The 20,962-nt window shown below is 40.8% G+C and overlaps 1 protein-coding gene across 1 annotated transcript in view; it reads left to right on the forward strand.

Annotated features, from left to right (window-relative positions):
• The window catches only part of LOC132122011 (protein bicaudal C homolog 1-like), an 88,567-nt gene that overhangs the window by 3,476 nt on the left and 64,129 nt on the right, over nucleotides 1–20,962 (forward strand). The window contains exon 2 of the mRNA XM_059531809.1: nucleotides 17,828–17,874. Within this exon, the coding sequence (XP_059387792.1) occupies nucleotides 17,828–17,874 (47 nt within the window). The remainder of the gene's footprint in view (nucleotides 1–17,827; nucleotides 17,875–20,962) is intronic.

The following is a 20,962-nucleotide window of genomic DNA, read 5'->3' on the forward strand; positions in this document are numbered from 1 at the left end:
TATAGAGACAGGAAGTGAGTCCGATGAGGAATGTGCTTGGGGCTAACTGTCCTCTTGATGGAGGCCTAGGGAAACACAGTTCTCTTTAGCTTTCAGAGGGTAAACGTGGCATTTTCCCCAAGAGCTACTGCTGAGGTCAATCGCTTGTAGCCTTGATTTTGCGTTATAGCGGTATGGAGTTTTAAGCATTTGGGCCGGACAGACAAAGCAACTCAGCTGGCACGTAGCAAGCCTTATACAATGCAAAAGGCCAATAACCGTTGAAAAGACTGGAAATCAGTCTGTAAAAGGTGGTAGAATCAAGTATATTGGGACCATTCAGGAAACCCTGGTTTGTGTTGTTCAGGTCTGAGAGACCCTTGAGAGATGGTGGGCGGAAGAGTCTTAATGCTCATAACACATAATTCACTGCAGCTGTTGGAGAGTCTCTGTTTTTAAAAAATGCTGGCGTGGACCAGAGACTTTGTTATGACAAGGAAAAGAACGAGCCATTACACTACAGCTACTAACTCAGCTCATCTGAGTCGAAAACCAAATGGTTGTTTTTCAAAGCAATCAAACCTGTAAATGTGGTCACATTTTGTTTATAGGCATGCCTGTTATGTTGAGTAGACAAAAAAATATTTTATGCATTGGCATTGACATCATATACAAAAGTAATCAGTAATTACATTTCCTAGTTCGTGTTTAGGTGATCTCTCAGTTAATTTAAAACAATTTTGTAGAATCCACCCAAGAGTTTCTCGGTAGAATGAGTAATGTCATTGGCATTTTAATTTTAATACGTAGATTGTGCTTAAGAATTTGCACAGTTTAAGGTTTAAGTTATAGGATGATTTTTTTTCCTGGATTTCTGCTTTTCCCAGATATTGACAAAAAGCAGCATTTAAGCTTCCTGCAGGGCCAATGGCGTGGCACTTTATTATAATTTTTTTTTGACGAGAAGTTACAATAAACATCCCGTATGTTTATATTTAGACATGCAGTGGGAGATAGTTTTAATCTTTACTTTAAAATTCATGTCGTTTTTATTATTTGTGCTATTTTTCAAATTTGAATTCAATTTATATAGCATCAAAGTAAAAATGTCATTGTGTTACCAAAATGTAGAAAAGGCTAAAATTCTTTAAAAAACTACAAGACAGTGGGACAGTTTTTTGAAGTGGCAAGTTATCAATAAAAGGGACTTTGAACATTTTTTGAAAATGTTTTTGAAATTAATGATTATACCACTTGACATTAATGCATTAAAGTTGCAATGTAACAGAAGTACTGACAGATCTATATTTTACATACATCCAAGTGAATCTGGTTGTCATAAAGAAACAAATATATGGACAGGGCTTCGTTATATCCATCAGTCTCAGTCTCAGTCTCAGTTACAGACATCCCGCCCACGGAACCATTGGCTGAACATATAATACTGGCACACAAAACTGGACACACTTTAGGAGTTTTGAAGTCGTCATCTGATTGGTTGAATTATACAGGATTTCCGTGTGTGCCACATTCTTTAGTGTTCCACATCTAAACAAAGATGCTGTGATGCTAAACTTCCTCGTGAAAGGAGAAAGTCGTTTCACACATACAGACTTTACTGGTAAATTACCTTTGAGAGATCATGTTTTAACAGGACCTTTTAAAAAATATTGGTAAATTCATTTACCGGTATGAGAAGTTTCCAGGATTTATACTGTGTGTGAAGACAAATGTTTTGTTGATCTAATGATGTCATCATCAGCTAAATTGCCTGTGCATATTACTTTACCTTCTGACCAAGTGTGCATCAGAGTCCGAGTTGCTATCACATTCACTTGAACCATTCCACATTGCCACTACAACCGAACTCAGAGAATCTCCTTCAGGTAGTCACGGGTTCGGTACTCCGGTGTGCTTCCGGGTCCACATGACAGCTTTCACATTAATATATTTTCATACAAACCACGGCCTGTTTAGAACTAAAGTGCCAGTGTCGAACACACTCTAAATGATCTAAAACATTCATTTAGAAAGTAGATAAATTGTAAACATTACATTTTTACATGTACATTTTACACTTACAATTATTTATTATATAGCCCCAAAGCAGATAACCTCCAGTATGTCTGGTTTTAAATGGGAGACTCTTAAACTGCACACTCTTATTAATGGATCCTTATCCCAGCAAACAGAGCCAAGAAAGGCAGCTGCCGATAATGGTTTCTCAATACCCTGTTGAGTCCAGCTTTTGGTGGATAGTGCTATGATGATGGTATGTACCCTCCATCCACAGATAATCTGGATAAAGCGTGCATTCTTCCAGACTGACTCGCATGTGAACAATGTGCCACAATCTGCAGACAAACTGCAAGCTTTGTTTATCATTTTTAATGGTTTCCGTTAACTCTCTTTATGGGTCAGAAACAAAGGATATCCGAGTTGATGAAAGGAAAAATCTTGTAAAACTCAGTATGCGCCTGCCAAGTTCATGGAAGGGTAATCTTTGTAGTCTATTCATGTTGGTTTCATACTTTTTTTGGGGAAATGTTTATTCCATTTTTAGTGATAGGTTAGATTTTTTTTAACATTTTGGCCATGCATCATGAGCAGAACAAATGTTTGCTCAGTTACTCAAAATTTGCTGCTTAACATAAATATGGCCCAATTACTCTAAAAATGTCAAATGGTGCAACCAATTAAAAGTGATAAACAGTATTTTCCTTGTACCTTGACTGAAAATCATAAGTATTTTTATGTAAATACATGTTTTTATTTATTTTCAAAGTATTATTTCAAATATGTTTTAACGTTAAATTATCTTGAGGAGTTATTCCACCAGATTTCTGAAAACCTAAACCTAATAAAAACCTTACTGATCTTGAAATACAGTCACGAGGGTCTAGAAGAGTCCAATAACCATTTCCATCTTCAATTATGTTGGTTACACCACACTGACTTTCATTTGGTAGACAACATTTTGTGAAATACAATATTATATTTTAAAACAAAAATACTTTACCTTCGTAAGTCACAAAAAGTATGTGTGTGCATAATACATAATATAAAATACATGCACATATATACTTTTATATATATATATATGTGTGTGTGTGTGTGTGTGTGTATGTATATATATTATATAATAATAATAATAATAATTATTATTATTATTATTATTCATATTATTATATATTTTAATCGAGTGGTCGTGAATTGAGAATCTTGGACTTCAGTGTCTTCATTTCATTTGATGAAGCACCCATAATTGCAGGATCTGATATTTCCTCCTGCATCTATGGGGATAAGAATTATTTTATTGTTTAGTCATCTGTGCATTGTGAGGTATGAAATACTTTTGGGCAAAATGCGTCATTGTACGTCTTTAATTGTTACAAACCTCTGTGCTCATGGATCAATATGGTCTCTAGAGGCTTTAAAAATTTTGTAATTTGTGATACATTTAACTTGCAACTGTTTATGCATCAAGACCATCAGTATTCTGCTATTTGCATTATGCAACATTTCCATGACATCAGTTTGAAAGATCATGATATTGTAGCCAACAGTTATGAGGTCAGGAAATCCAGTCGGAGCCTTGGACCTGGCAACATCACACATCTGTGCGATTGTTTGGCGGTTTCCAGGCAACAGCGGGCCGTTGTTCCCGCAGAGGTCCATTGAATCCAATGACATATTTAATAGATACGTTTTCCATCATAAGCAATTTTAAAGTGCACAAATAAAAGATAGTCCCTCTGAAGCAAACTTGTGTCAAGTGCCAGAATTCCTAAAGAACTGAATGGGATCTCATTAATTCTCAGTTCATGCGTAACTCCCACCTGTAATTGAACTTATAACCCTTGTCTTTGCAGGCTTGAACTTTGACCATTAAGATTCCATTACCTTAAGTAAGATCAGGGGTGCTAATAACATATAATAATGTTAATAGTTGTGACAGAGCAGGATTAAATCACAGTATTTTTCTATTTCAGAATTCAATTCAATTCAATTCAAGTTTATTTGTTTAGCGCTTTTTACAATACAAATCGTTACAAAGCAACTTTACAGAAAACTATGTTTCTACAATATTTAGTAGTAGCTAGTATAGTTTCTGCACATTTGACAGGATTTTAGAAAAAATAAAAAATAATAATAATAATACAAGACGTAGTCAGCTAGATGATGAACTATCAATATTATTAATTAATAGTAATTATATGATGCAGTCACACATGTAGCAATAATTGTTAGTTCTGTTTGTTGATTCAAGGTTAGCGTCATCTGGGGTCCTCTGAGGGTCAGCATCAGCTCTTCTCAATTGTTCTGGATCCAGACTGGAGCTTGTGTAAATCCTAGTTACCACGGGATGTAAATCCCATGGCAAAACATAGAAACAAAATAGAGACATCATTAGCATAGCTGCTGATCCAACAAAGAAAAATTAGTTTAAACCAAGCTAAAGAATAAAAATGCAGATGCAACTACACTCACAATTTAAGAGATACATTATTCGAATGCTTGGCGAAAGAGATGCATTTTTAATCTAGATTTAAACAGAGAGAGTGTGTCTGAACCCCGAACATTATCAGGAAGGCTATTCCAGAGTTTGGGAGCCAAATGTGAAAAAGCTCTACCTCCTTTAGTGGACTTTGCTATCCTAGGAACTACCAAAAGTCCAGCGTTTTGTGACCTTAGGGTGCGTGATGGGTTGTAGCGTGGTAGAAGGCTAGTTAGGTACGCAGGAGCTAAACCATTTAGGGCCTTATAGGTAAATAATGATAATTTGTAACTGATACGGAACTTAATAGGTAGCCAGTGCAGAGACTGTAAAATTGGGGTAATATGATCATATTTTCTTGACCTCGTAAGGACTTGACAGGTTGGACTACCTGTAGCTTGTTTATTGACGAAGCAGGACAACCACCTAGAAGTGCATTACAATAGTCCAGTCTAGAGGTCATGAATGCATGAACTAGCTTTTCTGCATCAGAAACAGATAACATGTTTCGTAGCTTGGCAATGTTTCTAAGATGGAAGAATGCAGTTTTTGTAACATTGGAAATATGATTTTCAAAAGACAAATTGCTGTCCAATATAACACCCAGATTTCTGACTGTAGAGGAAGTAACAGTACATCCGTCTAGCTGCAGATTGTAATCTACAAGATTCTGTGTGGTGTTTTTTGGTCCAATAATTAATATCTCTGTCTTATCCGAATTTAATTGGAGAAAATTATTTGTCATCCAATCTTTTACATTTTTAACACACTCTGTTAGCTTAGATAATTGGGAAGTTTCATCTGGTCTCGTTGAGATATATAGCTGAGTATCATAAGCACAACAGTGGAAGCTAATTCCGTATGTTCTAATAATATTACCAAGGGGCAACATGTATATTGAAAATAGAAGGGGACCTAGGACGGATCCTTGTGGCACTCCATATTTTACTGATGATAAATGAGATGACACCCCATTTAAGTAAACAAAATGGTAGCGATCGGACAGGTAGGATCTAAACCATCTTAGAGCCTGCCCTTGAATACCTGTATAGTTTTGTAATCGATCTATGAGTATGTCATGATCTATGGTGTCGAACACAGCACTAAGATAGTAAGTAAGACTAGAAATGAGATGCAGCCTTGATCTGACGCAAGGAGCAGGTCATTTGTAATTTTAACAAGTGCAGTTTCTGTGCTATGGTGGGGCCTAAAACCTGACTGAAATTCTTCATACAGATCATTTTTATGCAGGAAGGTGCTCAATTGAGCAGACACAACTTTTTCTAAAATTTTAGACATAAATGGAAGATTTGAAATAGGCCTATAATTTGCCAGTACACTAGGATCTAGTTTTGGTTTCTTAATAAGAGGCTTGATAACCGCCAGCTTGAATGGTTTTGGGACGTGACCTAAAGATAACGACGAGTTAATGATATTGAGAAGCGGTTCTTCGGCTACAGGTAACAGCTCTTTAAGTAATTTAGTGGGTACAGGATCTAATAAACATGTTGTTGGTTTAGATACAGTGATAAGTTTATTTAGCTCTTCCTTTCCTATTTTTGTAAAGCACTGCAGTTTATCTTTTGGTGCGATGGATGAAACTGAAGTGTTAGATGCTGTAGAATCTACATTCGCTATTGTATTTCTAATGTTATCTATTTTATCAGTGAAGAAATTCATAAAGTCATTACTATTTAACATTGGTGGAATATTTGAATCAGGTGGCGTCTGGTAATTTGTTAATTTAGCCACTGTGCTAAATAAAAACCTTGGATTGTTTTGGTTATTTTCAATGAGTTTGTGGATATGCTCTGCCCTGGCAGTTTTTAGAGCCTGTCTATAGCTGGACATACTGTTTTTCCATGCAATTCTAAAAACTTCCAAGTTAGTTTTTCTCCATTTGCGTTCAAGACTACGAGTTACTTTCTTGAGAGAGTGAGTATTACTGTTATACCATGGCACCATACGTTTTTCTCTAACCTTTTTCAATTTGATGGGGGCAACAGCTTCTAATGTATTAGAGAAAATAGTGCCCATGTTGTCAGTATTTCGTCTAATTTATGTGTATTTTTGGGTACAAATAGCAGTTGAGATAGATCAGGCAGGTTATTTGCGAATCTTTCTTTGGTGGCTGGAACAATAGTTCTGCCCAGACGGTAACGCTGAGACATATAGTTAATATCAGTTATACGCAGCATGCACGATACAAGGAAATGGAATCTACTTAAGACTACTTAAGGCTTAGCAAGGAGGCATATTATAGGCATATTATACCTGGAGCTGTCTGTTAGGATTCCAATTCATTTTAATTAATGAGCACTCCTGAAAACTGACATGATAAGAAATGAACATTGCTTATGTGGAGAACATAGTGTAGAGTTGTAATAAAAAAGCAAATTTTTATTGAGAAAAAAAGAAGTCCACTCAAAAATTAAGATTAGCTGATAATGTACTCGCCCTAAGGCCATCTAAGATGTAGATGAGTTTATTTCTTCATCGGAACTGATTTAAAGAAATGTAGTATAATCACTTGCTCATCGATGGATCCTGTGCAGTGAATGGGTGCCGTCAGAATGAGAGTCAAAACAGCTGAAAACATCAGTAATCTTCAAGCAATCTGCAGTCCAACAATTAACATCCTGTGAAGCGAAAACCATGTGTTTGTAAGATATAAATCCATCAAGGCATTTTAATAATTTGTTCTGGCTAAAATTTGTGTCCATAATCCATAACATTGCTTTGTCCAGTGAATATATAAAATTTTACAAACTTATTAGATAATAGGGATTCTTTAAATGGTGCATTTGTCCTATTGTTACATTTATATGTCATCTAGCCAATATACTAAGAACAATATACTGATATATAACACAATATATAATATACCCATGCATATACTGATAAACTGTAACTCATAAGTTAAGCCTGTATAGTATTGTTATGCATCACCCAACAAAATATTATGGGAATCAAATTGAAACAATTAACAATTTTGTAACAGCACAAAAAAATAAAAAGATGTAATTATGAAAGGGGCAAGAAGCCCCCCGGCCCATTTGACCCTTATAGAACATTTAGTCTACAGGTCAAATTAATCCCAACAAAATGAATTTAACTAAATTGATAAAATAGTGCATCTTGGCAATGTAATTTGAATAAATTTACTGAAACACTGAATGTCATAATGACAAATAGAGTACAGATACATAGTTACAAAGAGAGATATCTAAAAGGCAGTTACACTCAAAATTGTATAAACCTGAAAACATGTCATAATAGCAACAGTTACAATGCAGTGAGACTGATTTTAGTTTTATTTTCTTCTTTAATTATATATATATATATATATATATATATATATATATATAGTACAGACCAAAAGTTTGGACCACCTTCTCATTCAAAGAGTTTTCTTAATTTTCATGACTATGAAAATTGTAGATTCACACTGAAGGCATCAAAACTATGAATTAACACATGTGGAATTATATATGGAATTATATACATAACAAAAAAGTGTGAAACAACTGAAAATATGTAATATTCTAGGTTCTTCAAAGTAGCCACCTTTTGCTTTGATTACTGCTTTGCACACTCTTGGCATTCTCTTGATGAGCTTCAAGAGGTAGTCACCTGAAATGGTCTTCCAACAGTCTTGAAGGAGTTCCCCGAGAGATGCTTAGCACTTGTTGGCCCTTTTGCCTTCTGTCTGCGGTCCAGCTCACCCCTAAACCATCTCGATTGGGTTCAGGTCCGGTGACTGTGGAGGCCAGGTCATCTGGCGCAGCACCCCATCACTCTCCTTCTTGGTCAAATAGCCCTTGATGCCTTCAGTGTGACTCTACAATTGTCATAGTCATGAAAATAAAGAAAACTCTTTGAATGAAAAGGTGTGTCCAAACTTTTGGTCTGTTCTGTATATATATATATATATATATATATATATATATATATATATATATATATATATATATATATATATATATATATATATATATATATATTGTTTTTATAAATGAGGATGTCCCTGGATGTCCCCAAAATGTCATCTTTTTCATTCTGTACAGTACAGTGTTGTGATTCCTAAATTCTTATTAAGTATTTAAAATGATTATGAAAATGAAAATGAAGTTCCTCTTCAGGAACTCGAGCTGCGTCGAAGCGCTTTGGGGAACGCGTTCAGCGTACGCGACTCTGAATATCGTGTGTAATCAGTCCAATGGAAGGGCGTGACGTCACCGATGTGGTGACGTAAGCGACCAGGAAGCTATAAAAGCACGTGCCACGCAGCTGGCGTCAGCTTCGCGTCTTTCAGCAAGCGCTCTGTGTGTGAATGTCATTTGTCCGTCTTGTGAGTCTTATTTACTGTTGTCTGTCCAGTTAAAAGAGCTCCTAGACATGCCAAAAAGCAAGGTGAAAGTTAAGCACTCAGATGGCGATTCCAAATCGCGTTATAGGCTGTGTGTTCCTCCCTGCCCGAGATATATAACGGGTGGGGATACACACAACCTGTGCGTGGTTTGCCTGGGTTCGAAGCACGCTGAGTCGGCTCTCGAGGGGGCCGACTGCCCGCACTGTGAGCGAATGTCGGTGCGGCTGCTTCGTTCCCGGAGGGCCCTCTTCGAGGAGGGGGCCTTCGCCAGCGTTCCCCGCGGTGCTGGTCCCGCTTCTGTCGAGGCAGAACGGCGGCTGCACTCGTGGGGTTCGCAAGTCGATCTGGTAGAGGGAATGGAGACGGGCCAGTCCCTATCTCCTTCCACTTCTGCCAGATCCGGCACCCAATCCCTAGAGTCGGAAGCACGCACAGCGGTTCCTTCCACTCAGGGTGAGGGATCGACGCTCCGCCTCTCTTCCTCCGAGGAGGTCGATGTGGAGTCGCTCGATAGGGATTCGCCACCCCACTCGCTACAGTATGAGGAGCTCTTAGAGGTGGTTACTCGCGCGGTGGCCAAATTAAGTATCGATTGGCCCGCCGAAAAGTCTACCGAACCGCAGAGAAGCAAGCTGGATGAACGCTTCCTGCGCGCGAGTCAGCCACCTCCCAGCCGGGGCCTTCCTTTTTTTCCCGACCTGCATGATGAGATCGCCAGGTCGTGGAAACGTCCATTCTCGGCCCGCCTCTACATCCCCTCGTCTGATTACTACGGAAATGTAGTGGGGATGGGAGAGCACGGTTATAGAGCGATGCCCCAAATTTTTATTGAGAAAAAAAGAAGTCCACTCAAAAATTAAGATTAGCTGATAATGTACTCGCCCTAAGGCCATCTAAGATGTAGATGAGTTTATTTCTTCATCGGAACTGATTTAAAGAAATGTAGTATAATCACTTGCTCATCGATGGATCCTGTGCAGTGAATGGGTGCCGTCAGAATGAGAGTCAAAACAGCTGAAAACATCAGTAATCTTCAAGCAATCTGCAGTCCAACAATTAACATCCTGTGAAGCGAAAACCATGTGTTTGTAAGATATAAATCCATCAAGGCATTTTAATAATTTGTTCTGGCTAAAATTTGTGTCCATAATCCATAACATTGCTTTGTCCAGTGAATATATAAAATTTTACAAACTTATTAGATAATAGGGATTCTTTAAATGGTGCATTTGTCCTATTGTTACATTTATATGTCATCTAGCCAATATACTAAGAACAATATACTGATATATAACACAATATATAATATACCCATGCATATACTGATAAACTGTAACTCATAAGTTAAGCCTGTATAGTATTGTTATGCATCACCCAACAAAATATTATGGGAATCAAATTGAAACAATTAACAATTTTGTAACAGCACAAAAAAATAAAAAGATGTAATTATGAAAGAGGCAAGAAGCCCCCCGGCCCATTTGACCCTTATAGAACATTTAGTCTACAGGTCAAATTAATCCCAATAAAATGAAATTAACTAAATTGATAAAATAGTGCATCTTGGCAATGTAATTTGAATAAATTTACTGAAACACTGAATGTTTCATAATGACAAATAGAGTACAGATACATAGTTACAAAGAGAGATATCTAAAAGGCAGTTACACTCAAAATTGTATAAACCTGAAAACATGTCATAATAGCAACAGTTACAATGCAGTGAGACTGATTTTAGTTTTATTTTCTTCTTTAATTATATATATATAAAAAAAGTCTACCGAAAAGTCTACCGAACCGCAGAGAAGCTAGCTGGATGAACGCTTCCTGCGCGCGAGTCAGCCACCTCCCAGCCGGGGCCTTCCTTTTTTTCCCGACCTGCATGATGAGATCGCCAGGTCGTGGAAACGTCCATTCTCGGCCCGCCTCTACATCCCCTCGTCTGATTACTACGGAAATGTAGTGGGGATGGGAGAGCACGGTTATAGAGCGATGCCCCGGGTGGAACAGACGCTTGCGAGCTATCTGTCCCCTGGCGCGGCATCGTCTCTGAAGGCCCCGGCATTGCCCTCAAAGCCACTAAGAACAACTTCGGCTTTGGTGGGCAAAGGGTATGCGGCTGCAGGTCAGGCTGGTGCGTGTCTGCACACCATGGCGGTGTTACAGGTGTACCAGGCCGACCTGCTCAAGGAGCTAGATGAGGGAAAGAAGATCAAGTCCCATGATATTTCTGAATTAAGAAGGACCGCTGATCTCTCCCTCCGCGCCACCAAGGAGACCGCCCGAGCGATTGGGCGATCCATGGCAGCTATGGTGGCCGCGGAGAGGCACTTATGGTTGACCCTGTCCGATATGAAAGAACGGGACAGGGTCTGCCTCATGGACGCCCCGATCCAGCCGACTGGCCTGTTCGGCGACGCAGTTAATTCTGTCGTCGACAGGTTCCAGGAGGCCCGCAAACAGGCGGCGGCGTTCCATAAGTTCCTCCCTCGTCGCTCCCTCGGGCATCTGGGAAGGAGATGCCCCAGCCACACCCTAGCTCCTCACACCGCGAGGCCCAGAAACAGAACGTCGCCTCTCGTGCTCCTCCACGTCGGGAACGAGAGTCTCAGCGACGCTCTAGGCCGAGGTCTTCTAAGCCCAAGTTAGATTTAAGGGCGGTTATCGAAGCTAAGAAGTCCTCGGCCAAGAAACCCTGACGCCAACGGCCCGGGGTTTCAGAGGGCAGCCTCCGCTGGGGTAGAACGGTACACACCGCAGTCCACGGTGCCCGTCCCACCTCAGTGCCCTCTAGGGGTCGTTCTGCCAACCCTGCCAGTGCTCCAGGGCGCAGCGGCCCCGGGCGAGCATCGTTCTCAGTATCCTCCGCCCGTGCGCGTAGCGGGGCTGGGACGCTCGCCGCCCCTGCGGGGGTCTCTTACACCAGAGGTCAGTCTCGAGAGACTGATTCCCTTAGTAGATTATTTAGCAGCGTGGAAACTACTGCCAAATGTATCTCGTTGGGTCCTGCATATAGTAGAAAAAGGCTACCGCATTCAGTTCGGCTCCGTGCCGCCTATATTCAATGGGGTCGTTCACACGATAGTGGGCCCCGGGCAGGGTCTGGTTATGGAACAGGAAGTGGAAACCCTATTAGAGAAGGGGGCCATCGAGGTGGTCCCTCCTCAGGACAGGGAGTCCGGATTTTACAGCCGGTATTTCATAGTTCCAAAGAAGGATGGGGGGCTGCGTCCGATTATAGACTTGAGGGTCTTAAATCGTTCAGTTATGAGACTGAAGTTCAGAATGCTCACAATCAAGCATGTTGTAGCTCAGATCAGGTCCGAGGACTGGTTTGTCACGATAGATCTCAAAGACGCATATTTTCATATCTCCATCCTTCCTCAACACAGGAAGTTTCTGAGGTTCGCTTTCGGGGGCGAAGCCTACCAATATCGAGTACTTCCCTTTGGCCTCGCACTCTCACCCCGCACGTTCACAAAGTGTGTAGATGCGGCTCTGGCCCCCCTGCGCACGCAGGGCATCCGCATTCTCAATTATATCGACGATTGGTTGATTTTAGCTCAGTCAGAGCAGATTGCGGTTCGACATCGAGATGTCGTTCTCGCACATATGGGGGAGCTGGGTTTGAGACTGAACGCCAAGAAGAGTGTACTTTCTCCGGCTCAGAGAACCACCTATCTAGGCGTAGTATGGGATTCGACCGCGATGCAGGCACGATTGTCCCCTGCTCGTATCGAGTCGATCCTCATCTCAGTCAAGAGAGTCAGAGAAGGCCAGTCACTCACTGTCAAACAATTTCAGAGATTGTTGGGTCTGATGGCAGCTGCGTCCAACGTGATACCTCTTGGCCTGCTGTACATGAGACCCCTACAGTGGTGGCTCAAGACCAAGGGATTTTCCCCGAGGGGCAATCCGCTTCGCACTATCAAGGTCACGCGGCGCTGCCTCCGTGCCTTAGACATGTGGAAGAAACATTGGTTCTTGAATCAGGGCCCGGTGCTGGGAGCTCCTTGTCGCCGTGTGACACTAGCGACGGACGCGTCCCTCACCGGCTGGGGTGCGGTCATGAGTGGCCACCCTGCCCGTGGTCTGTGGAGCGATCGCCATCTAACGTGGCATATCAATTGTCTAGAAATGCTAGCAGTTTATCGTGCACTGAAGCACTTCCTCCCAGACCTGAGAGGTCACCATGTGTTGGTGCGCACCGACAACACATCAGTGGTCTCTTACATCAACCACCAGGGCGGTCTGCGTTCGCGCCCTTTGTACAAGCTGGCGCACCAGATCCTGGTGTGGTCCCAGAACAAACTCCTCTCATTAAGAGCAGTATATATTCCTGGGAAGTTAAATATGGGAGCAGACATACTGTCGAGGCAGGGGCCGAGGCCCGGGGAATGGAGACTTCACCCACGGGTGGTAGATCAGATATGGAGAGTGTTTGGCAGGGCTCAAGTAGACCTTTTTGCGACTCAGGAGACGTCACAATGTCCCCTCTGGTTCTCTCTAGTTCATCCAGCTCCTCTGGGACTGGACGCTATGGTACAGACCTGGCCGAGGCTTCGTCTGTAAGCCTTTCCCCCTATCGCTCTGCTTCCGGGAGTTCTGGCGAGAGTACGCCGGGACTGGGTCCGTCTGTTATTAGTAGCCCCGTTCTGGCCGGGCCGAGTATGGTTCTCAGATCTAGTCTCGCTCCTCGACGGCTCTCCGTGGGAGATACCGATCAGGACAGACCTACTCTCACAGGCGCAGGGCACGATAATTCACCCTGGCCCGGAGTTGTGGAAGCTGTGGGTGTGGCCCCTGAGGGGGCACAACTGGTAGCAGCTGGTCTCTCAACTGAGGTTGTGGAGACCCTACTCCAATCCAGAGCTCCCTCTACGAGGAAACTGTACGCCCTGAAGTGGAAGCTTTTCACTTCATGGTGCAGAGACCGCCAGCTAGACCCAGCAAACTGCCCAGTTGGTACAGTTCTGGAGTTTCTACAGGCTAGGCTCTCTGCAGGGTTGACCCACTCTACTCTGAAGGTCTACGTGGCGGCCATTGCGGCCTACCACACCCTTCTCGACGGTCAGTCTTTGGGAAGACACCCCCTAGTTACACGTTTCCTCCGCGGTGCACTGAGGCTGAGACCTCCAGTACGGTCCCGTATTCCCCCGTGGGACTTGGTTGTGGTGTTAGAGGCTATGTGCAAACCCCCGTTTGAACCTATTCAAGATATCTCAGACAGACATCTCACACTTAAAACCTCTTTTCTGTTGGCTATTACCTCTCTGCGGAGAGTAGGAGATCTTCAGGCCCTCTCGATGGCCCCTTCTTATCTTGAGTTTGCACCAGGCATGACTAAAGCGTTCATATACCCTCGAGCGGGATATGTTCCCAAGGTTCCCTCTGTTACACCACGACCTGTAGTGCTGCAGGCCTTCTGTCCTCCTCCCTTTCGGGAGCCCGACCAGGCGAAGCTAAACTGTATGTGTCCGGTTCGAGCACTGGACGCATACGTCCACAGAGCTGCCCTGTGGAGAAAAACTGACCAATTGCTTGTGTGCTACGGTCCCCCCAAGAGGGGTTCTCCTGCTTCTAAGCAGACTATTAGTCGTTGGATAGTCGAGGCTATCAACGTCACCTATGAGTCCTCTGGTCGTCCCCCGCTGTCGGGAGCCAAGGCTCACTCTACTCGGGGTATGGCGGCCTCTAAGGCCTTCTTAGCAGGTGTATCCATGCTGGACATCTGCAACGCTGCGGGGTGGTCCACGCCCTCTACATTTGTTAGGTTCTATGGCCTAGATATGCCAGTCACTCCAGGCGCTTCTGTCCTCCTGTCCTGAGCTGTGCTCCTCGGATACACACCAGGCAGGGGTTTGGTAGTCTGGCGGCGTTAGGACTCGTTCCCCAAAGCGCTTCGACGCAGCTCGAGTTCCTGAAGAGGAACGTCTCTAGGTTACGTATGTAACCCTAGCTCCTCGAGGGAACGAGTCGTGCGTCTCGGAGCCATACCCCCGGCACCCCTGCCGGCGCTTGCTGGTACTCGAAGCTGACGCCAGCTGCGTGGCACGTGCTTTTATAGCTTCCTGGTCGCTTACGTCACCACGTCGGTGACGTCACGCCCTTCCATTGGACTGATTACACACGATATTCAGAGTCGCGTACGCTGAACGCGTTCCCCAAAGCGCTTCGACGCAGCGTCTCGTTCCCTCGAGGAACTAGGGTTACATACGTAACCTAGAGACGTTATCTGCCATTGGCTGTAATTTAAAAATAATGAATGCCTCATTAATAATATCAGTGCAGGCAGAATTTCTTTTTATCTTAGAGCATCTCTGCGGTTTCAGATTCAACCTTTAAATACAAACTGGAATAATTTGGTTTCTAGATGCATTGTCAGGTATCATAATACATCCTAATATAAGCTGACATAAGTGGAGAAAATGAACCAAGATGAGTGCTGTTTAGCTTTCCCTTAATGGTGTGAGATATTACATGAAGATTATGTTCTCTATAGAACACGAACCCATTTCTAAAAGCCTCCTCTCATAACGGTGTAGCCTATCCAGACTCAGTAACCTGGTGGCCTTCTTTGCTTACAGTGAGGTTAACCGCCAACCTTGCATGAGAGGATGTTGGCAGCGCTGTGTTCTTTAACTTTGGACTTTGCTCCGAAGGGAAGAAATCTAGTCACAAAGAAGACATTTGGGCCACTAAAGCTTTTGGGGAAGCGTTCCCTGAACACAGCCCATCTTGGAAAAGAATGAATGTTTTACCTGTGCCAACAATTCATAGATATGTTTTTATATTCACTGTATGTGATGACGGACAAAGTCTTGACATTTATCTGTAGTGCTGAGCATTTTGTTGATTTATTCTCATGTTCCATAAGGCTTTGGCTTATGTTGGCACACTGCGCTAAGCAGTAAGACACTAAGTGCCAAGTAAAAATCATGTCAACTACAAAAAAAATATCTGTCTTTGAAGCTATTATACAGAAGTTGGCGTGAAGAGCCTGACCTCCCAAGTGTAGTTATGATGAAAAATACGTTAAATGTACCTTTCTGCGGGCAAACCCATTATGTGTGGTAAAATCACAGTAACTCACTGCCTTGTGTGGCTTACTGCTGTTATAAAATGGCAATGAAAGCTATAGATAGTTTTCAGAGGTGTTTTTGTGTGCAATATCAAACAATGAGAGAACAGACCACCCTTGTCATTGTGACATGGTGGCCACACATCAAATGTTTTGAGCAACATGGAGTTAAATGGTCAAATTCTGTTCATTTTTTTATTTTTTTTATTTTTTTTGAGAAGGTTATGGTGTTTATGAAAAGTTTCCTGAGGTCTTTCCACAGTCTCTTAAATCCATTAGAGGCTGTTTGGGTTTGTTTCTTGGCCAATCGCAGAAAAATGAGTAATTCTTTTCTCGTTTTCTCTCTGAACGTAGTTAACTTGTAGAGTTCAGTTTGTTCTCAGGGCTTCCAGAGGTTCCTCCACTGGATAGCACGTCTTAGCGGTAAAGCAGGACTAGTTTAGCCAGTGCCTGTGGTTTGAGCAATTTTTAGTCAATCTGCTCTGAAAAAAACTCTCCCTGTAGTTCACTGGATATAAATAAACATGTCACATTTGCCTGGATTAAAGTAGACACACATTGTAAAGCTTGGCCCGACAAGACTATGCCTGCATCTCTCAGTCTAGGTCACGTTCCTGATCTGGAGAAATCTGAACCAAAATAGTTGTAGACATCTGTCCACAACTGTATTTTGTGGTTTTGAAGTCCTTAAACAACATCCAAATTTCCTGAACAAGTCATGGTTTTGTATTTTATTGATTAATTTAAATCATATGTTCTTGGAAAACCAAAAAAGCATGTCAGTTTACTTGTCTAATGTGGGTTACGTTTACATTTTCACATTTAACAGATGCTTTTATGCAAAACCATGAATTTAGTGTATATGTCGATTTGTGGAGAATCTGATTCAATTGCCATTGGTAGTCCCATGATCTACAATAGTGTTTCCCAAATCAGCTGATGAAAAGCTAATAATTAAACTGAATATACAATTAAAATAAATCTGGCTAGTCGCTGCAAAGCTGATTGTAATAAAAATCTAATCTTAAAAAAAGATTTTATATATATATATATAAAGATAAAGATAAAGATATATATATATATATCTTAAAAGCTTAGTGTGAATATCAAAATAAAGGATGTTATTTAATTAAGTATATAGTCTGTATTCTGCCAAAATAAAAGCTTGAAGATTTGAACATTTGAAAGTGAAGTATTTTAAGACTATTAATAAATAAATATGAATATTGTAACTTGCAGTTTAAAATAAAATTATTTATAAAAATGTGTAAGAAATAATTGGATCTTTATAAATATTAAATAATTGTCAAGTATTCATTTTTTCTTGTATAGGACAATTGTAATTTACAACAGTAATGTAATCATGTCTTTTTATTGTATAACTTTTATATACATTTAAATGTTTATTTTTATATTAAGTCTAATTAAAACATCAAAATAAGGACTCAAATGCTAAACAAATGTATTACTTGTGTGTCATGTGACAATTTGCAAACCATGAACATGCAAATGTGACAATAAATTATTGAAATATTAACTGTATTACTTTAAGTTACCCTAGATGGGGTTCAAATCAGCCCACAGCTATACCCACTTCACCACACAATCTACATTAAAAAGATACACTTCATTTAAACCTTCTAAATGTAGTATCACAAAATGTATTACAACAATGCATAAACCTTTAGAAAGTAGAATGCATTGATTTTTCTACAGAGACGACTTGCTGCAAATGGACAGGAAAATGACCCGCGCCCTGCCTAAATTGCACAGACATTTTTCCACCCAAGGCCATGTGGAAGAATGTGTTGATATGAATTGCTGATTTTGTTAATATGCCAGCATAAGTGATTCCTGATGTTACGCTTTTTCTGAAATGTCCCATTCTTCTCCGCAGCTGCCACGGAGGGGCGAGTCAACGGAGGTGAGGACTTCTTTCAAAAGGTAAGGAAAACCACATTGCTTTGGCAGCCGCATGCACCGGTCCAAAATAGGTTAGCATCGTGTTGCATGTAGAATTATTTCTGCTGAAGGACATACTGCAATTAGTACTGCACGATACAGCAGTGCAACAGCTTTGCGGTTCTCAAGCCTCAAAATTCTACCATTGCGGTAATAGAATAAATATGGGACTTTTATAACTAGCATTGTATAGTATGCCCAGTGTGTATTTGCTCAGCCAAATTTCAATCAAAATGATGTATTCGGCAACATAAAGAGGCTCACTTTTTCTCATTTTGTTATTGCAAATATTGTGCCTGTTACAGTTTAGCATATGCATTTCAAGAAGAAATGGCAGCACTTTCTTGTTCAAATATAAAAGAAGCATATTTAGAAAACTTTCAGTTAAAAAAACACAAGATCTTATATCAGTTGAAGATTTTACTGCCCCTAAATCTTTGAATGGTAGTGTTTCTTTGGTGCTGAATTATTACCTTATTAAATATTACTATTTTATTCTTAATCAAAAACAAACAAAAAAAAAAAATCCAAAATTACATGAGTGATATATGTGGTACTTTACTTCATTTGCTTGGCAATGCTAAAATGCCCGTTAAAAATCTGCATCATAAAATGGAAAAATAATAGCATTCAAACTGATTTCTGCAAAAGTTGGCCGCAAGTCCGTGCAAAAGTGTGAAGTGTGTGATAAATCACATTTACTTCGAGAGCCTATCAGTGACTCGTGACACAACAGCTTTTCCTGAAGGATACTCAAAACAGGTCTCCTGTACGTTTATGGCCCCCGCCAAAACAAGCACACTTGGCGTATTTGGATTCAGTGGGGTAGAACAGTCTTTGGGGCGAAAACTTGCTGGCCTAATTGGCAGGCTGTGAATAAATACAGACTGGAGAAGCCAGACAGCGCAGGGCAGGAATGAGATTCAGCACCTGAATCAAAGCATGCTGGCCTTCAAAATAAACACACTCGCACTCGCAGGCAAGTCAATATTGGTAAGAATTACAGTCCATTTCAAAGTTCCATTTGTTTTAACCTGTAAGGTGTGGGAAAATAATCAGACCCAGTTAAGAGAGCTTGGAAAGTGCCTGTTCTGGAAGATATGGCTGGCTGCACCGTGAGCCTTGGGCTGCCACAAATTTGGGCAGTCGCAGCTGCAGCAAAACTCCAGGAATGCCAGTTCCTGATTTTCAAACAAACACAAGCTACCATATCACGAACAGTTAACAATGACCATTTCTCAAACGACACCCTAAATGTGAATTTATAGCCTCACGGACTTTGCTCGCATGCGTCCATGAAGTCCATGCTTCCATATACACACACACGTGCAAAATGGAGTAGGATATCATTTGAAACTATTTTCACTCAGAAACTGCTAGTACATTTCAATAATTCAATAATTACAAATAATTGGCATGTTATGTGGAATTACACCCAAAAATGAAAATTTGCAGATTTCTCTTCTGATCCAGACAGGATGATTTTTTTTTTCCCTGGAGAAAGCAATATTATAACTAGAGCGCTTATATTTTATTCGGAAACAATGATTTGAAGATATGTTCAGTTACATTACATGAACACACAGCTTTTCGCTTCATGTGTCGAGTGGATTACTTGTGGATTATTTTATCAGCTGTTTGAACTGTCTCGCTCAAACGTCACCCATTCACTGTAGATAATCCATTGGTGATGTAGAGATGTAATGCTAAATTTCTGAAAGCTCATCTATATCTTGGACAGCCTGAGGGAGAGTACATGTTCAGCAAATACAATTTTTTTGGTGAACTATTCCTTTAAATGTTTTAAACCTTTAAAAATTTGAAGTAAAAAGAATGAAATCTTGTAAAACTCCAATAATTTTTATTTACAGCTTACAATGTAGGCCATCCAATTGTCAGAAGAACCATATACGCATCTTTTTTTCTGCAAACTTCTGCTCATGTGCCAAAGTATAGACTTTTAGACTGGCCATGTTTTGCATCTGTATAAGGGGATATTAAAAATTAAGGATGTGATAGTTCTTCTGTGAAATAACACAGTGTATCTCCTAAGGAACCTTGTAAATGTGATCAACAGATAAGAGTGGTATTTTTCTGCTCATGTCAACATACTTGTGCTGAAAACAAATACTTTATCTAAACACACTATGTAAGAATGTGAAATTCAGCCTGCACCCAGAGACACAAATGAATTCATGGAAAATGACCTCAGAAATTATCTCACAGCAACAAACCATTTAAAAAAAAAGTTTCTTAAAAATGGTATAAAAGGGACTTATTTTAAAGGAGTCTTTTGACTGTGATGAAAATATTTCTGCCAACTTAGCATCCCACGCCCCAAGAGCATATCTTTGGTAGAGTGATACCAGTCCACTAAAATTGCGTGTGTTTTCAATAACAACATTGCGTTCCTGTCTATCATGGCTGCTGCGTTTTCGTGTCTGCGCCACCGGGTATTCCGTGATCCTGCACAATGATGGGATTCAGCCCTCTTTCCTTAGTCGTTTCCCTCACGCTGAGAGCTCTGATCAGGTAACAGCGAAACCTCAGGAAACCTCGCCTCATCTCTCTGAAAGAATGCAGCAATGTTAACTAGTTTTTTAAGAGAATATTGGCTTAGCTACTCATACTGCTATCTAAATACTCGTTTTGTAGACTGTTCTAGTTGCCAGCTAGTTTTGCTTTTGTTGCATTGTGCTTTTTCAGTACTGAATGAAAGAATGGCTCATTGATTTCATTTATTTGAGGTGTTTGAAAATACATTCATGCATCACTATTAGACCTTTTATTGTTTGTACTTAGGGTTGGTGGGGGGAAAAAATTGAACACTACCTGATGTTACCTTAAATTTTTTTTTTGTTGGTTTAAACTTAGCTCAGTGGTAGAGCATTGCGTTAGCAGCGCAAAAGGTTGTGGGTTCGATTCCCAGGGAACACATGTTAAAGGGTTAGTTCACCGAAAAATGAAAATTATGTCATTATGACACGAGAACAAGTCAATCTTTTGTTCGTTATCTGGCTCGGCTCGGTGTTCATCTTCAGTTCTCTCTTCACAGCAGTTCAGTCAGTGT

This window comes from Carassius carassius, chromosome 40 (genome assembly GCF_963082965.1).
Source record: "Carassius carassius chromosome 40, fCarCar2.1, whole genome shotgun sequence".
Lineage (NCBI taxonomy): Eukaryota > Metazoa > Chordata > Actinopteri > Cypriniformes > Cyprinidae > Carassius > Carassius carassius.